Source organism: Dermacentor variabilis, chromosome 11 (assembly GCF_050947875.1).
Source record: "Dermacentor variabilis isolate Ectoservices chromosome 11, ASM5094787v1, whole genome shotgun sequence".
Classification (NCBI taxonomy): Eukaryota; Metazoa; Arthropoda; class Arachnida; order Ixodida; family Ixodidae; genus Dermacentor; species Dermacentor variabilis.
This window is the reverse complement of record NC_134578.1, coordinates 1,883,248-1,900,258: the sequence shown is the minus strand read 5'-3', so window position 1 is coordinate 1,900,258 and position 17,011 is coordinate 1,883,248. Positions and strand designations below refer to the sequence as shown.

At 43.4% G+C, this 17,011-nt stretch overlaps 1 protein-coding gene and 1 long non-coding RNA gene across 4 annotated transcripts in view; one reads left to right on the top strand and one right to left on the bottom strand.

The window, feature by feature from the left end:
* Window positions 1-4,552: 4,552 nt before the first annotated feature.
* LOC142564682 (uncharacterized) lies at window positions 4,553-8,098 on the bottom strand. The gene is made up of 3 exons (XR_012824651.1): window positions 7,929-8,098; window positions 6,289-6,350; window positions 4,553-4,718 (listed from the first exon to the last, which is right to left on the bottom strand). It is a non-coding gene; the product is annotated as an uncharacterized LOC142564682 (long non-coding RNA).
* A 1,280-nt stretch (window positions 8,099-9,378) lies between these two features.
* The window catches only part of LOC142564069 (isobutyryl-CoA dehydrogenase, mitochondrial-like), a 139,662-nt gene continuing 132,029 nt past the window's right edge, over window positions 9,379-17,011 (top strand). For all 3 annotated transcript variants that reach the window (XM_075674899.1, XM_075674897.1, XM_075674898.1), the window contains exon 1: window positions 9,379-9,571. In XM_075674899.1, the coding sequence (XP_075531014.1) occupies window positions 9,463-9,571 (109 nt within the window). In that variant the 5' untranslated portion in view covers window positions 9,379-9,462. The remainder of the gene's footprint in view (window positions 9,572-17,011) is intronic.

Here is a 17,011-nt window from a genome sequence, read left to right as displayed (position 1 = left end):
CCGTTTTGCCTGCACCATTGGCAGATTCAAGTGGAGGGCCCTGGAAGTTTGTCTCTTCCCCCGAGACATGCTGGCTCTAATTTTGACTTGTATGAATCTGTATCTGTTGCGTAGAAAATCTCTCTCACCCAGTTTCCCTCCCATTCTCCTTTTGGAGGAGACCCCCTCTTGATGCTATCCTTGTTCCACTCTTGGCCCACATCATTTCATAAACGAGGCATGTAAGGCCACAGTTCCTTATGCAATGCAGCTCTGACATCATGCATACCATACAGAATTGTATATGAGCCTGAGCCTACGCTTAACCATTCTTCTGATCAACTGTTAATCTTTAGACTAACGTCGTTTTGTGTTGCATGACAGTTATCTCTGCTGTATTGTTGCTGCTCTGTCATGTATGTATACCAATAAATTATCTTAGTCAATTTCTTCTTGAACATTCAGTCCAATCTTTGCCAACTTAAGTGTGTGTTGGATGTTAAGTTTTTAAGACCTGTCATCACAATCTGCATCCACCTTAGCATCCTCAATTCAGTCACTTTTCCATACTGACCTCTAGATGACTTTATTGTTTAGGTGCTGGTCATGTATTGTCTTATAAGTTTAATAGACAGAAAAAGTCTTTCAACTTGACTGGGACCTGTGTAACATAAATACCATCAAGCATCTTTCCAGTTTTTTCAAACTATGTCAATTCTGCTGATCCTGTGGGCTGCCCAATTTTTCCATCTTGGCGTTTTCAGTTATCATTGAACCAAGGTATCCGTCTTATCTATGGTTTACCCACGAGGCTTCCCTTTCATCTACTCTGACAAATTGGCATGTGGCTACCAGATGTGGGCAGCTTGCCTCACACAACACATGCACGTGCTGAGCTACTTTTGCCTAACCTTTGTGCTAGATCTCAATCAGCATGGGCAAAGCAGCGAGAATGGGGAAGTATGAAATTAAGGCGGAGGTGCGAGCATTAAGGGAAGTCATACTTATGAGGTGAGTACATGTGAAGAAAAGTATTCAGAAATGTTGGGAATTTGCAGTTCCTGTTTATTGGTCTATTAAACTCTCCCTAGCTGTTTCAGTTACTTCATCATGTGTTGCAAATATTTAGTTGCAATATGTTTTTCTTAAGTGCTACCACACCTACTGCTAGAAGTTTGAGAACCTATATTTCTTATTCACTTGGTTCATTCATACCTACAAGCAGCAGTCTTGTCACTTTACATCAGCTATTGAATGCGATGCCCAGATATGTTCTCAGTCTACTTCAGTGGGAGTCACTAACAGAGTGAATGATCATGAATCATGTGTGTTCTTAGAAAGTGCCTAGATGTTATGCAGCTGTAAGTTAAGGTAAGCGATGCTTTGGAAAGCATGTTACATGGCTTACATGAGAATTATTTTATGCCAGAAAGCACACAATTATTTGTGCTTATTTCTGGTGTTCTTCCTTAATTACTTTCTTGATTCAGCACATATATATTAAGCAAGAGATGCTGGCTTGTTCTTTCTTTGCATTAGCAAATTGCATTAATCATATAATAGCACACTTGACATAATTGAGCATACTAAAAGTGACTTGGCGAGCAAAATATGTACTTGTCTCTTTGAACATCCCAACTTAATGTTTTATTGTGTACAGTTTGGACGTGATGCTTGAGAGGCACTACATCTGCTACAAACATATGAGGTATACTTACTTAACACAGCAGGCAGATCTAAGGTGTTGCAGACTGGTACTTGCCACACAATGCAAATCTAATCATGCCTCAGGATTTTGTTTTTTTGATTCACTTGGTTTGCCACAGGGCATAACTTCTGTATGCTTCAGGATTGTAGAGGTGGATGCCGAGTACATACAAGGGGGGGGGGGGGTGCTTTGGCATGAACACTGGTAAAGGAAGTATTATTTGTAGGGGTGGATGAATATTTGAACTTTTGAATATGAATCAAATATTACATGCTAATATTCAGATTCTTAAATATTTACTATTTTGCATTTTTGATTACGTCAAACTAGCCAAATATATTTCAATAACCAGCAGTTTTCAAGTTGTTACTATCATCTTTCTGCTAACAAAGTATCGCAAATTATCACAAGTGAAGCAACATAAGTTTTCCAAGCAATGCAGAAGCAAAAAGGGTTATGCAAGCTTTGTTTTTGGTTTCATTGTGGAAGGCTACATGGCAACCCCTCATTTTTGCTTGTCTATCATTTAAATTTGTTGTCAATCTAGTCATGTACATTTTTTTATAACCAGTGATTTTTTTCATGCAATGTGTCCTTTTAAATGTCATTACAGCAAACATGTTCTTCAGCAGCGTTTGTTTTCCATTTTCACTACTTCTGATTTTTTTTCGGCAACCATTTATTTAGGACTTCTTATAGCTAGTCATACAGCAGCTGTTCGTTCTTAGAAATCTTGCTTGCCACCAGTCTCTAAAGATTTTGAGAGGCTGTCTGTGCAGTTTTTGAATGACAAACACTAAACTTGTGTTTAAAAATAATCCTAATCATCCTTGATAGCTGTCTTTTTTTTTACTTGTCGATACAAGCATTGTGCTTAATTCCAAGATAAAGATGCCTGATGTAACTATATGCATCGGTGTTCGACTGTTCGATACCTACTATTCCTATTAGAAAAATGTGATATTTGCCAATCTCCAATTATTTGCATTGAAATAGTGAAGAGTTATGGCAGCCTGTCTGGTCTGGTCAAAAGAGGCACTATAAGTGGTTTAAAATTGGGCGCCAACCACAAAAATGAAAAATAAGAGCTGGTTCTACTGGAGCTTTGTTCACAATCGTTGTGAACAAGGCTCTCATGTGGGAGCCAAAACATTTCATTTTTTTTCGTTTGCATCCAATCTTCATCTGCTTATTATTATTTTAATTCATCTAGCCCTAAAGAGATGGCAATATATTTGGAGTACTATTTATTCTTTGCATTTTGTTTCCATTGCCGAGTTTTTTTTTTAAAGTAACCATGCACCACACAAGTACAACTCAAAACATTTTCATTCTTTCAAGGACGTCACAACTAGTGGAAGGTATTCTGTGCTAAGATAATTATTTCGAGAGCTCCAGTAAATATGTAGTCCTCACAAACTGTACCTAAATAATTTTGGCCTAAGCGGTTATACATTAACCATGCAGGCTTTATAAACTTTTGACATCACTTGGTCTTGGCAAACTTGTGAGCTGACAAGTTTGAGCATGGAGCCACTTGCCTCCATATTTGTGTTTATGAAGGCTTGCCCTTTGGTGCTACTCTGGATCCACCCCCATTTCCTGTGATTACCACTGCGTGCTTCAAGGCACACACCCTCAGGAAAAGTTTTCATGCACAAACCTGGTTCTTTCACAATTTTACTAAGACAGACATTGAAAGCAAGGATGGCATAGCAGGCATGTTGGTTACAGAAGTACTCTATTAAATAGCTTTGTAAGTATTCACCTGGTGGACATGTCCATATCGTCTTCTGCTGAAGTGCTAATTAGCTGGGGGAGCCTGTCTCCTTCTCATCCATACCACAGCCCAGTCAATCAGAACTTCAGCAGCGGATGAAATGGACATTTCCACTAGGTGAACACGGAATACACCCCCTGTGCTCTGTCCTATCTTTCTGCCCTTCTCCGTGTATTTTACTCAGTGAACTGCTGGTTCAGTATGTTGGTCACCTTAATCAATCCTCCAATAGCTCAGCACTTAAAAGGTATACAATACAAATAAGGCTCTGTAAACCCAAGCAGTTAGGTTGGCGATTGCTGCTGTTATGCACCATACAGGCTCAAGCGATGGGTTCACCGTAGCTTTCCAAGTTAACATTACTGAACTTTGAATCTAGAGAAGGCAGAATATAACAACAGACTAGCATTTTTCTAATGTGCTTCACCCCCTCTTCTTTCTTGTGTTACTACAATCAGTATATTCAATCTAAATGAAGTAAAAAGAAAAGGAAATTGTGACACTAATTTCAGTTCATTGTCTCTTTTTTAAAGGTATGGCAAGATTTTTTAATTGCATTACAAGTTGTTACTTATGTTTTGATCTTAATGTTCATTTATCATGCTCCAAATAGGGCTACAACTGTTCCCTCATACACAGCTATCAAGGTCTTATGGCAACTGTAGAAGCTCTCTGAACTGAATAAATGCTATGCATTGTATAATTTTTCTTAATGCATTTTCATGGCTGCCTTTAACATCTATAGTTTATCATTAAAGCCAGCATTTCTCTTGTGACCACCTTTGAAGAGCTTGTGGTAATGTATGCCTAACATGAAAGATGGGTGCTTTGTAGTGCTAGTATGCTCTGTCTACCGTTTTATGCGAAAATTGCTGACATACAAGTCTGACAAACACCGCATCAAGCATTGGTGTTTGCTATTTTGCCTTCTGTTTCAATTTCACTGCATCTATACATTTTACCAGTGCACCAGTAGGGTTCAAGGCTGTTCTTTAAAATGCTCGTGGGCATTTATCATGATCAGTTCCCCATGTAAGTGGTTTTGCTGAAGAGAATACAGAAAGACAAGCATAATTAGACGAGGAATGTGGGTAGGAACACTTTATTTTCAGCACACATTTTTTTGATGAACTGCTGTTATACTGCTAAAATCTACGCATTTAATAAAAGTACACCGCTCTGCTTCATTACTCCATGCTAAGTGCAAGTATCCTGTACCAGGAAGTAGAACCAAGACATTGGATGTTCAGTCTGTGAAAATAGAAACTAGTTTGAAACATTAACATGTAAACACTAATGCAGACTCAGGAAAATAAACACAGCACAGGAACAAATCCAATGAATCGGAATTACCTTTCAGAGCATACATATAGTTTCTATGGCACAGTGAAGAAACCTTATTCCTCCGGCTTTTTTTGTGAGTGAAAAAATATGAAAGCGCATGTGTTCTTCCCATTTTGTGTATGTCTCCTCTTCACACGCAAAAAAGATGTTGTCTCAATGTGCCCAACTGTCTTTGCATATCCATTTCTCTGCTCTCATACCATGATACCTACAGTTAAAGGCTGTAGTAATGCTTAGCTTGAATGAACCAACACCAGCTACATGCACTGTGCTGTTGAACAAGGCATTGTAAGTTAGGTTCACGCACGGCACATTCATATGCTATATTTTATCTTGATTGTCGGCAAGATAAATAAAAAGAAGGTATGTAAATAAGTATGTTCCCTAATAAGCTATGCAGAAGTGCTCTCCCATTTGGACAGAAGCCGAGCACAACTGCAGTGAACAAGAAGACAACTTATACAGCATTTAAAATATAGGATCTAAATGTGCTTCAAATTTTTCTGAATTCATGGTCGAAAATCTAGGTGTTAAAGGTGACACATATTTAAACAGGCCTCTGCTCAGACTGGTACTGCTATGTGTCGCCTAGTTTGATAAAATATGCCCTCCCACTGGTCTCCCAAGCTAAGGCTGCTGTCGAGTTGCAAGTGCAAATCACTCAATTGTCTACGGCACACTTAAGCAAAAGGCAGCCAAGATTACTGTGCCACTGAGGTCTATTTCCTGACATCTGATTTCAGAAAACTACCTTTCTAAAAAAAAAAACTTCACAACAAAATAACCCCAAGCTTTCTTGAGAAAAGCCATCACACTGGTCTTTGAACACTAATTATGCAGTGGCTCTTAGTGATGTAATGTTCTGTACGTTAGCACCTTACAAAGCACAGGAAAATTTAATGATGGCAGCATGACAGGTACACAACAAAGCAATGGGATAAAACATCACACAGGCTGCCATCAGTGTTCATGTCTCCATTTCAATGCGGATGTTTTTAGCAGTGAATACATGGTCTCATTAGACTATGTGTCATAATATCAGAAAAACAAAGGGCAAGGGTTTTTACATTCTCAACTGACAAATGTGCTTTATTATGTTTCACCTCAATACAGGATGTGTTTTGCAGTGAACACTCACGTAAGGTTTTGGCTATGTATGGCGGGCGTGTCTTGCAGTGAGGCCCCTTCTATATTGCGGTAAAGCGTATTGATAGTGAGAAGAGCTAACCTGGCATGTATGGCTTTAGCCAACGAAAGTTCTCAAGAGATCATCCTGCCGTGAAAATCTGCTTTGTTGAGACTAGAACATTAGGTTCGTTGCTGACTGAAACCCTACATTCCAGATTCATGTTAACCCTTCCGAATATCGCCATGCTTCACAGCAACATATTTGTGTGTTGTGGTGATAATGGTGGTTGAACAGGCTGGTGCAAATGTTTCGGCAGGGGAGCTTGCCTTCATCAGGGCAACTGCTTACCTTGGCAGTTTTCATATATGTGAATCTCCCCCACTCCCAACAGGGGAGATCATCACGTCATTCTGCGGGAGAGAATAGTACAGATCCTTTAAGTCAATGAAAAAAGCGACAAGGTTCCTGTCTTGACAGTCTTTAAAGAATTCCACCACTTGTTCAGACTTAGTTACCAAAAATGGGTCGTTGATTGGCAAGAGCTTTAAGTGCTTTTGTAAGAATGTCGCTACATGTTTCTGCCAAGTAGTATTCTCTGACACTATCACTCGGAGGGGACATTCCGGCTTGTGTGTTTTTGCTGAGAAAAACAATTCAAGGTCCCCCTTTGTGCTTTTGTTTCGATAAACTAGCCCGCCAATGTGTTTTAACCAAGTTATGCAGTTCCACGCGTACGAGTGAGTTCTCCGCGTTCGGTGGTCTCCCAGTGACATACAAAATGACACTGATTGCCTGTGTTCTAAATGGGCGAAGGCACTATACTGGTGCAAAAACGTCATTTCGCTTTCGAAAACTGCGCTCGGCTAAAGAGAACACCTTGACTTGCACATGACCAAAGCAGTTGGACAGGAAACTACGAAATTATGTAACTATTATGGAAGAAATCAACAGTTCAGAAAAAAATAACCGTGTAAACATTGACTTACGAGGTCGACAAACCAACGGTTCAAAGCGTCAGAGCCACGTCCGAAATAGCTCTGAAGGCCGGCCAGTACACTTACTGGGCACCTCGGCGCGCGTAATGTAACAGGAGACGGCAGGTGTGCGCGTACGTCATTAAGGAACACATATTGTATATGTTCCGTGACTGTGGCCGTTCTTCACTTTTGACATGCTTCACTGCAATACTGTTGGATGTGCTTCACCGCGTAACACAAATTTACTTAAGGACGCCGATTTATTCAACCTATCTTGCGAGGAAGGTCAGTTTATCACGCTTCACAACATTTGACCACACTTACTGCATTAATTTCGTTTGTTCTTTTTCGTTCGTTGTTTGTTTTCTTATCATAGTGATCGACCCTATATCACGCAGTAGCAGAGCTGATGCCGCGTCTTTACTGTGTCAGGAAAGGTAAGTGTGTATGCAACAGGTACGGCGGCACTGGCTCTTTTTTCTTATTTTGTCATTTGCCTTATTAAAAAACACCAGGTGATGATTAAATGAGCTGCAGCAAAGCTGTAAGAAAGCAGTAATAATGCTGTTCGACCATCCCAGAAAAAAAAGCATGTAACACGTCTTATTTTGTTATAGCGCAAGCTTGACAAGGACAACAGAAGGCACATCTGACACACACAGCACATCTGACACACAAAGCGCTGTGTGTGTCAGATGTGCCTTCTGTTGTCCTTGTCAAGCTTGCGCTATAACAAAATAAGATATGCCGTACCAACAAGCCCCTATTGCTATCGTCATGTAACACGATCTGACGAAACAGCTCGTCATACCAGTGTTTTCTTACGTCCACGTTCTTTCGCGCATCCTTTCCTGAACCAGACTACTGAATTGTTCTGTGCACGCACTGCTGCAATTTGACGCGGCCAGGAGGCAAAATATGCGCGCAAGGTACCTAGCGGTAACGCATCAAACAGCTCACAGCCCCAAGCTTTTATTACTGGCATATAGCGTGGAAATATGAATTACTCACGCTGTAAGTGGGCACGGACCGCTTCGCAGCGCAACCGATCCCGAAAGACAGACGCCATGCAAATAGGCGGATGTGACCTCATGGGTTATAGCGGACGTGAAGTCATAGGTGACCGTAGACGTTCAAGGCACCTTTCGTCTGCTGTGCCCCGGTCGCACCAGTCACGGCATTCGCAAATTCTTGAAAGTAGGAAACATTCTAACGCTGGGGGGGGGGGGGGGGGGGGGCATCAGCATGGTAAGCGCGAACTCAAAGAGAGCTAGGTGCACATCGACTTCTATGGCTTCTGCTCTCAGACCTGTACGGGCAACAACAACAACAACAACAAGAAAATGTCTAGTTACGTAGTCCATGAAAGATTCATTTGTGGCAAAAATGTACATACAATGTCTGACGTCACACTGCCACCTTTCTAATCCACCGTAAATTATCATTTTTGTTGGAAACCGATGTGCGCGGCCCGTAACCAAGTATTTCCCCGAAAAAGCGCGGAGCTCACCGAAACGTGATAACCGAACTTGTCGCTAGCCAGACGCGAAACTAGGCGAAACCGCGGAGACGTTTCGCGCGAATTTGGTTTCGCACCGACCGAGTTCGGCAGCTCCTAATGGGCTGCTTCTACAGTCCATAGTTTTCTGTTTCAAGGTTGAGAAATGACGAGGACAGTTCCTAAATTCATCTCGCTGTTGCTTCCGTAACCATAGATCATGAAGACTGGTTGGAGATAATTTTTGAGCGAACAGAAATCACAGAAATCAACGTTTTTCCAGGCCGTCTGTCAGCCGCTCGAGTGTTGTACAAACTCGTCGCTAGAAAAACTTCGACGGCACTCTAAGCCTTTATACAATTCCAATAAATCTCACCGGACACAGCGACGAACACCCGATTACAAGTAACATGCAGGATCACGCTTGGCATCTGAGAAACTTTTAAAGGTGTTTAATTTTCCCTCCTTTTTTGCTGTTTGTGTTCTGCTAGCGCGGTGGCTCCAGACGCTCACAGAAAACATGACATTTATTTTGAAGAACAAGCATTTCAAGCTGCTACTCTGCACCCTATGTATTCACAAAGAACCAAACTTTGCGGTGTATGCGTGCGGAAGGCATCCGAGTCTATTACCGTGAGCGATCGTTTAAACATTGCAACTCTGGAACCGCTATGTAGCTGCCGCTGCAAATTCGAACACCTAGCGAATCCTCGGAGTTCGCTCCACAAAAGTTCGCCCAGACGTGGCCAGATCGGCACTGAAAGCAGGCCGTAAGAACACGTACTCGCAATTAAGTAGACCGGGTGCCTCCAGAACAACTTGTAAAAATAGTCCCAAACCGTATGAACGTGCGCTTTTGAAAATACGGAATTTTGGAGGGTGCAGCGTCGTCAGTTTTCTCGTTCTCCAATAGATGGCAGCACCATCGCCCCGAGTTCCTATAAAAGTCGTGCGCGGTTTTTCGCCCGGGCATCGCTCAAATTTCGAGAACCAAAGCTATCGGGACTCCGCATTTATTCTGGTCGCCAGGCTTGCCAGAGGACTCTGATGGGGATTGTTAGCAAGGCACTTATCAGGCGTCAATTTTCTGCGTTGCTCCGGGCGCAATTTGCATCCCATAAATGCACGACCCGCAAAGCGTCTACTGCTCTCGATGGTACGTACAATGCATTGTCGACCACCGACTTCCCGTTTCATCGCTATGCATAACTGACCCTCAGTGTGCGCGTTCCTCGATAGCGGCCTGCTGTCGGAAAAGATACGCGTCAAACTTCCATGATATATGGTGCATGTATCTTTATTGAGAGAACATCCGTGACAGTTTATATATATATATATATATATATATATATATATATATATATATATATATATATATATATATATATATATATATATATATATATAATTGTTGTTAAGCGAAGTTACGTGCATGTACGCGAAAACTGTTATTACAATGCTTTCGAATGAGCGCCACAACTTGGAAAAAGAAAAGAATACGATTTTTTATTTCAGTTACCTATTGCATGAATCAATCGAACATCACATCTGCCTAGTTTTTTCGAGAAACTGATGTACATATTATGTTTGTATTATAATGTTTCCAATTGTCATCGTGGGCATCGTCGCTATAGCAATTATTGGCGACTCGAAATAAATAACCTTTAATTAACCTAATTATAGTAGGTGACTATAGTCTGTCAAGAAATTGGCACACAATTAACACTGAATTACGGGCCACAGAGGTGGCACTGCTAATAATAGTCGCGATCATTGGTCAATTTCGCCAGCCATAAGCGTAATGGAGAGTAGTGCCATGTGGGTTATTTCTGCCCAGGCCCGTTACCAGGGCGAGGGTTAGGGGGTACCGACACCTCCAGAAATTATCGCCCCAGTGATATACTTTCCAGCACGAATTACGTATATGTCATTACATTGATTACATTGCATGCACATGTCAATATATGCATTACGGGTATATATATTCACATAATCATATGTCAGCGAGGAGGAGGAGGAGGAGGAAAAAACTTTATTCATGTCCTGTACAAGGTGTTGCCACCCGCCTGGCTAGTCCCATGTTGGGACCGGGAGGTCAAGCCTCCTAGCCCTATCACGGGCGTACTGGACAGCCAGGACTTGAGGGATATGATCTGGAGATCTTATCATTCCTAAAAACCGATTCCGGGAAATGCCAGGGCCGAGCGACCCACACTCCCAGAGCATATGTTCAAGCGTGCATATCTCCTTTTTGCATGCTTTGCATATAATATTCATGTCTGCAATGTCATACCATTCCTTTATTTGTGCAGGTGAATAATAAGACTCTGTTTGTAATTGCCTAAGTGTAACTGCTTGTGCTCTGTTTAGTCTATAGTGAGGGGGTGGAAACTCGCATATATAAGTGAATAGAAATCTTTCAATATGGCTGCCGTTGTCCACGCAACATCGATCGTGAAAATAATTCCTAGTTTCTGCCAATTCCGAGCGTTGAATCCATGGTCAGCACGCGCTGTTTTATTTATGTAGGCAATTGCAACCAGCCCGCCAATGCTCTTGAATTTCAGTCTTCAACGCTATGTCGATAGACAGGCATGCGGAATATGCGTGGTACGAAAATGAGTTCGAGGAACGACATTCTATTTACTTCAGGGTTTTAATGAAGTTAACTTAGAGGTCTATAGTTTGCAGACAGCGCCGTGCGAAAGAGCATTCACGTCCGTAATTCCTGCATCGAGCGACTCGAGACGTGCTTAAAACTCGCGTGATTCCGTTCAATTCAAACAATTCACATAATTGCTTGCCCGCTATGTTTTAGCGAATAATGTTCTATGTCTTCCTTGCTTTCACCGCCGGAAAAAAAAAAAAAATTCACGCAGGAACTTCTCTGGGAGTTGTCTCAGTACGCGTAACCAAGGGGTACAATGCATAAATTTGCTCTTCTCCACGCATCCCGGTGTTATCAATGTTATGGAACTTGATACGACCGGTATAAACGACAGCACCGCGGCAACACGAACTGCTGCGGACGGCGGCGCGAGGTGAATTGACGAAGCAGGCTAACTACTGCAGCTGGCGGCGCCAGGTGCGCCGATGACGTTCCGATCATTATGAGATGCTACAGGCTCGCCTGACCCATCCGCGTCGAACCATTACGCTCCGCGCGGACAATATCTTCTGCGATGCAGGCGGAGCGTGCCGACTGCTGATAGCGCGTGTTCTCGCCGCTTCGCGTTGAAGAGAGAAGCGTGGCCCCATGTATGTTGAAAGCGATCTGGGAAAGGGTGCGGCGTGTGCTGATAGATTTGTGGGCGTCGCGTTCTCGCCACCTCGTTCGCGTGGAAGCGACAGGCAGCACGAAGGCTGAAGTCTCTCGCTGCTGCGGGCTCTATCTGTATTGCGTGCGTGATTCGAAAGAATGTATGCACTATTCGCTTCACTTTGCTAAGTACTTGTAGCGTCTGCCTTACGGGGCTGTGAGCCATTGCGTTTGGGGGTATGAGCCATAGATGATGACAGTTTTTTGTCCACGTTACGCCACGAAGAAATCTCGGATTCGAGCAGTACCTAGCTTCGCTGTAGAAAGACACTGATCAAAATATGGCTGTAATTTATATTTTCGCCTAGAAATATACACACGTGTTTGATAACGCAAGCCGAGACTACTTTCATGCCCTTCCGTTCTAAGTACCATTGAATTGACGTCTGATGATGAAGTTTGGCTTCTTGTGACATGCCTAAATTTTTGTCGCGAGCCAGCCGTTTACTAAATATTGGAGGATTCTAAGTCCTGACAATACAAATAAAATTTATTTTGCTCGAAGAAACACGACTTATTGCCGACCGATTGACTCTTGTACCGAGACAAACCAATATATACCAAAGAATAAAGAAACACCAACGAAAATTTATATAACATCACGCCATCTTACTCGTGAAGAAGATGCCGGTCGGACTCCGAAACGTCGGACTTTTAAAATAAATTTTGGTTGTAGTTTCTTCATTCTTTGAGTTCTTTTCAGCCAGACAGATTTCTGCCGAATGTTTACCTTTGAAACCAATGTGTGTATTGCGCAATGGGGGTGTCCGCTTAACGTTGGTCATCTATTTCTGTGCCCCCCTCCCCTCTTTTTTTTTAAAAAATTTAATCTTCGCTGCAGCCGCTCTGCCCTCAGTTTTACTCGAGGGAAGCAGGACAGACTGCGGTCGCTGTACGCATGAGAAGGGTATCGCGTTGGCCGCTCATGACTGAAGTCACGCACGAAGTCACGACGCTCAAAAGACACGGCGTCGGTCCACGCGTGTGCACAAGCTCATCGCACTCCCTCTGCCGTGTCGCAAGGGACATTCTCGTGGCGAACCATGTTCCCCGACTCTCGGTATGCCATGTGACAAGGCCTGCTCTTTTCGAAAGTGCGCCGCCGATCATCTCCAGCTCCTGATTTGCGGACTCTGCACCGATGCTGCTTGATTAGGAGTTCCAAATGCATGCCGATTCCCTTATCTTATCTCTTGCATTTAGAGATATTACTCTTGTTTGACGTTGCACGTTCTTATGTGTTGTCTCTCTGCTCTCCTCGTGGAAGGCGACTGCTATTCTCTCCTATCTTTCTTTCTTTTTTCTTTTATTTACTTCCTGTGCTCATGTCGACTGTCGCATTCCTGTCCTCACAAACTGGAAGCCGGCACTCACTCCTAGATCATAAGCTGAGTAAACAAGTATAAATTTGCATGAAAGCAAGCATAACACGAGGTTCAGGAGTGATACCGACAAGAGACACGTGCGTACACTGCTTCCTCTGCAGTGCGTGCGCTATCGTTTTCGGCCACAAACTGCCTCATGACTCCGATGAATCGGCGAAGCTTGCTGGGCCGGCGTTTTTTTCAGTCGTCGATTAGTTTGTGAGCGACGCGGTCCACTTGCTTGATGCATCTGCGTTGTTTAGCTTATATAAGTTATGCTGCTAAAAAATGGACACGCGCGAGCCCCCCCCTCTCCCCCCCCCCCGCACACACACACAAACGTGCATTTTAAGAAGTTGAAAAACATAAATTTATTTGCGACGTTTCGGTCGAGACGGCGAACGTAACTTTGTTTGGTTCTTGCTCGGGGATTTCTTTAAATAAATATACATTTGCCAGGACCTCCAATTTCTATAACTGGATATATATATATATATATATATATATCATCATCATCAGCCTAGTTACGCCCACTGCAGGGCAAAGGCCTCTCCCATACTTCTCCAACTACCCCGGTCATGTACTAATTGTGGCCATGTTGTCCCTGCAAACGTCTTAATGTCATCCGCCCACCTAACTTTCTGCCGCCTCCTGCTACGCATCCCTTCCCTTGGAATCCAGTCCGTAACCCTTAGTGACCATCGGTTATCTTCCCTCCTCATTACATGTCCGGCCCATGCCCATTTCTTTTTCTTGATTTCAACTAAGATGTCGTTTACCCGCGTTTGTTGCCTCACCCAATCTGCTCTTTTCTTATCCCTTAACGTCACACCCATCATTCTTATTTCCATAGCTCGTTGCGTCGTCCTCAATTTCAGCAGAACCCTTTTCGTAAGTCTCCAGGTTTCTGCCCCATATGTGAGTACTGGTAACACACAGCTGTTATACACTTTCCTTTTGAGGGATAGTGGCAACCTGCTGTTCATGATTTGAGAACCCCAAACCCCAAACGCACCCCAGCCCATTCTTATTCTTCTGGTTATTTCAGTCTCATGATCCGGATCCGTGGTCACTACCTGCCCTAAGTAGATGTAGTCCCTTACTCCTTCCAGTGCTTCGCTACCTATCGTAAACTGCTGTTCTCTTCCGAGCCTGTTAAACATTACTTTAGTTTTCTGCAGATTAATTTTCAGACCCACCCTTCTGCTTTGCCTCTCCAGGTCAGTGAGCATGCATTGCAATTGGTCTCCTGAGTTACTAAGCAAGGCAATATCATCAGCGAATCGCAAGTTGCTAAGGTATTCTCCATCAACTTTTATCCCCAATTCTTCCCACTCCAGGCCTCTGAATACCTCCTGTAAACATGCTGTGAATAGCATTGGAGATATCGTATCTCCCTGTCTGACGCCTTTCTTTATAGGGATTTTGTTGCTTTCTTTGTGGAGGACTACGGTGGCTGTGGAGCCGCTATAGATATCTTCCAGTATCTTTACATATGGCTCATCTACACCCTGATTCCGTAATGCCTCCATGACTGCTGAGGTTTCGACTGAATCAAACGCTTTCTCGTAATCAATGAAAGCTATATATAAGGGTTGGTTATATTCTGCACATTTCTCTATCACTTGATTGATCGTGTGAATATGGTCTATTGTTGAGTAGCCTTTACGGAATCCTGCCTGGTCCTTTGGTTGACAGAAGTCTAAGGTGTTCCTGATTCTATTTGCGATTACCTTAGTAAATACTTTGTAGGCAACGGACAGTAAGCTTATCGGTCTATAATTTTTCAAGTCTTTGGCGTCCCCTTTCTTATGGATTAGGATTATGTTAGCGTTCTTCCAAGATTCCGGTACGCTCGAGGTTATGAGGCATTGCGTATACAGGGTGGCCAGTTTCTCTAGAACAATCTGACCACCATCCTTCAACAAATCTGCTGTTACCTGATCCTCCCCGGCTGCCTTCCCCCTTTGCATAGCTCCTAAGGCTTTCTTTACTTCTTCTGGCGTTACCTGTGGGATTTCGAATTCCTCTAGGCTATTCTCTCTTCCACTATCGTCGTGGGTGCCACTGGTACTGTATAAATCTCTATAGAACTCCTCAGCCACTTGAACTATCTCATCCATATTAGTAACGATATTGCCGGCTTTGTCTCTTAACGCACACATCTGATTCTTGCCTATTCCTAGTTTCTTCTTCACTGTTTTTAGGCTTCCTCCGTTCCTGAGAGCCTGTTCAATTCTATCCATATTATAGTTCCTGATGTCCGCTGTCTTACGCTTGTTGATTAACTTAGAAAGTTCTGCCAGTTCTATTCTAGCTGTAGGGTTAGAGGCTTTCATACATTGGCGTTTCTTGATAAGATCTTTCGCCTCCTGCGATAGCTTACTGGTTTCCTGTCTAACGGAGTTACCACCGACTTCTATTGCGCACTCCTTAATGGTTCCCATGAGATAGTCGTTCATTGCTTCAACACTAAGGTCCTCTTCCTGAGTTAAAGCCGAATACCTGTTCTGTAGCTTGATCCGGAATTCCTCTAGTTTCCCTCTTACCGCTAATTCATTGATTGGCTTCTTGTGTACCAGTTTCTTCCGTTCCCTCCTCAAGTCTAGGCTAATTCGAGTTCTTACCATCCTATGGTCACTGCAGCGTACCTTGCCGAGTACGTCTACATCTTGTATGATGCCAGGGTTCGCGCAGAGTGTGAAGTCGATTTCATTTCTAGTCTCACCATTCGGGCTCCTCCACGTCCACTTTCGACTAACCCGCTTGCGGAAAAAGGTGTTCATTATCCGCATATTATTCTGTTCTGCAAACTCTACTAATAATTCTCCTCTGCTATTCCTAGAGCCTATGCCATATTCCCCCACTGACTTGTCTCCAGCCTGCTTCTTGCCTACCCTGGCATTGAAGTCGCCCATCAGTATAGTGTATTTTGTTTTGACTTTACCCATCGCCGATTCCACGTCTTCATAAAAGCTTTCGACTTCCTGGTCATCATGACTGCATGTAGGGGCATAGACTTGTACCACCTTCAATTTGTACCTCTTATTAAGTTTCACAACAAGACCTGCCACCCTCTCGTTAATGCTATAGAATTCCTGTATGTTACCAGCTATTTCCTTATTAATCAGGAATCCGACTCCTAGTTCTCGCCTCTCCGCTAAGCCCCGGTAACACAGTACATGCCCGCTTTTTAGCACTGTATATGCTTCTTTTGTCCTCCTAACCTCACTGAGCCCTATTATATCCCATTTACTACCCTCTAATTCCTCCAATAATACTGCTAGACTCGCCTCACTAGATAGCGTTCTAACGTTAAACGTTGCCAGGTTCAGATTCCAATGGCGGCCTGTCCGGAGCCAGGTATTCTTAGCACCCTCTGCAGCGTTACAGATCTGACCGCCGCCGTGGTCAGTTGCTTCGCGGCTGCTGGGGACTGAGGGCCGGGGTTTGATTGTTGTATTCATATAGGAGGTTGTGGCCAAGTACTGCACCAGGGTGGCCAATCCTGCTCTGGTGAGAGAGTGCGTTACCGGTTCTGGTCACCGGGATCAGGCCGCACTCCGGGCCTGTTTGTGCAATTTCTCAACACACGGTTTCTTTTTTCTTTTTTTTTGTATTTCCCGGAGGAGAATTGCGCGGCACCGGGATTTGAATCACGGTCCCCTTGCACTGGAGACGGATACTCTACCGTCCCCGCAGGAGTTAAATTAAAATTTGAATTATGGTGTTTCGCGTGACAAAAACCACTTTCTGATTATGCACGCCGTAGTGGAGGACTCCGAAAATTTCGACCACCTGGGGTTCTTTAACGTGCACCTAATTCTAAGTACACGGGTGTTTTCGCATTTCGCCCCCATCGAAATGCGGCCGCCGTGGCCGGGGTCCGATCCCGCGACCTCGTGCTCAGCAG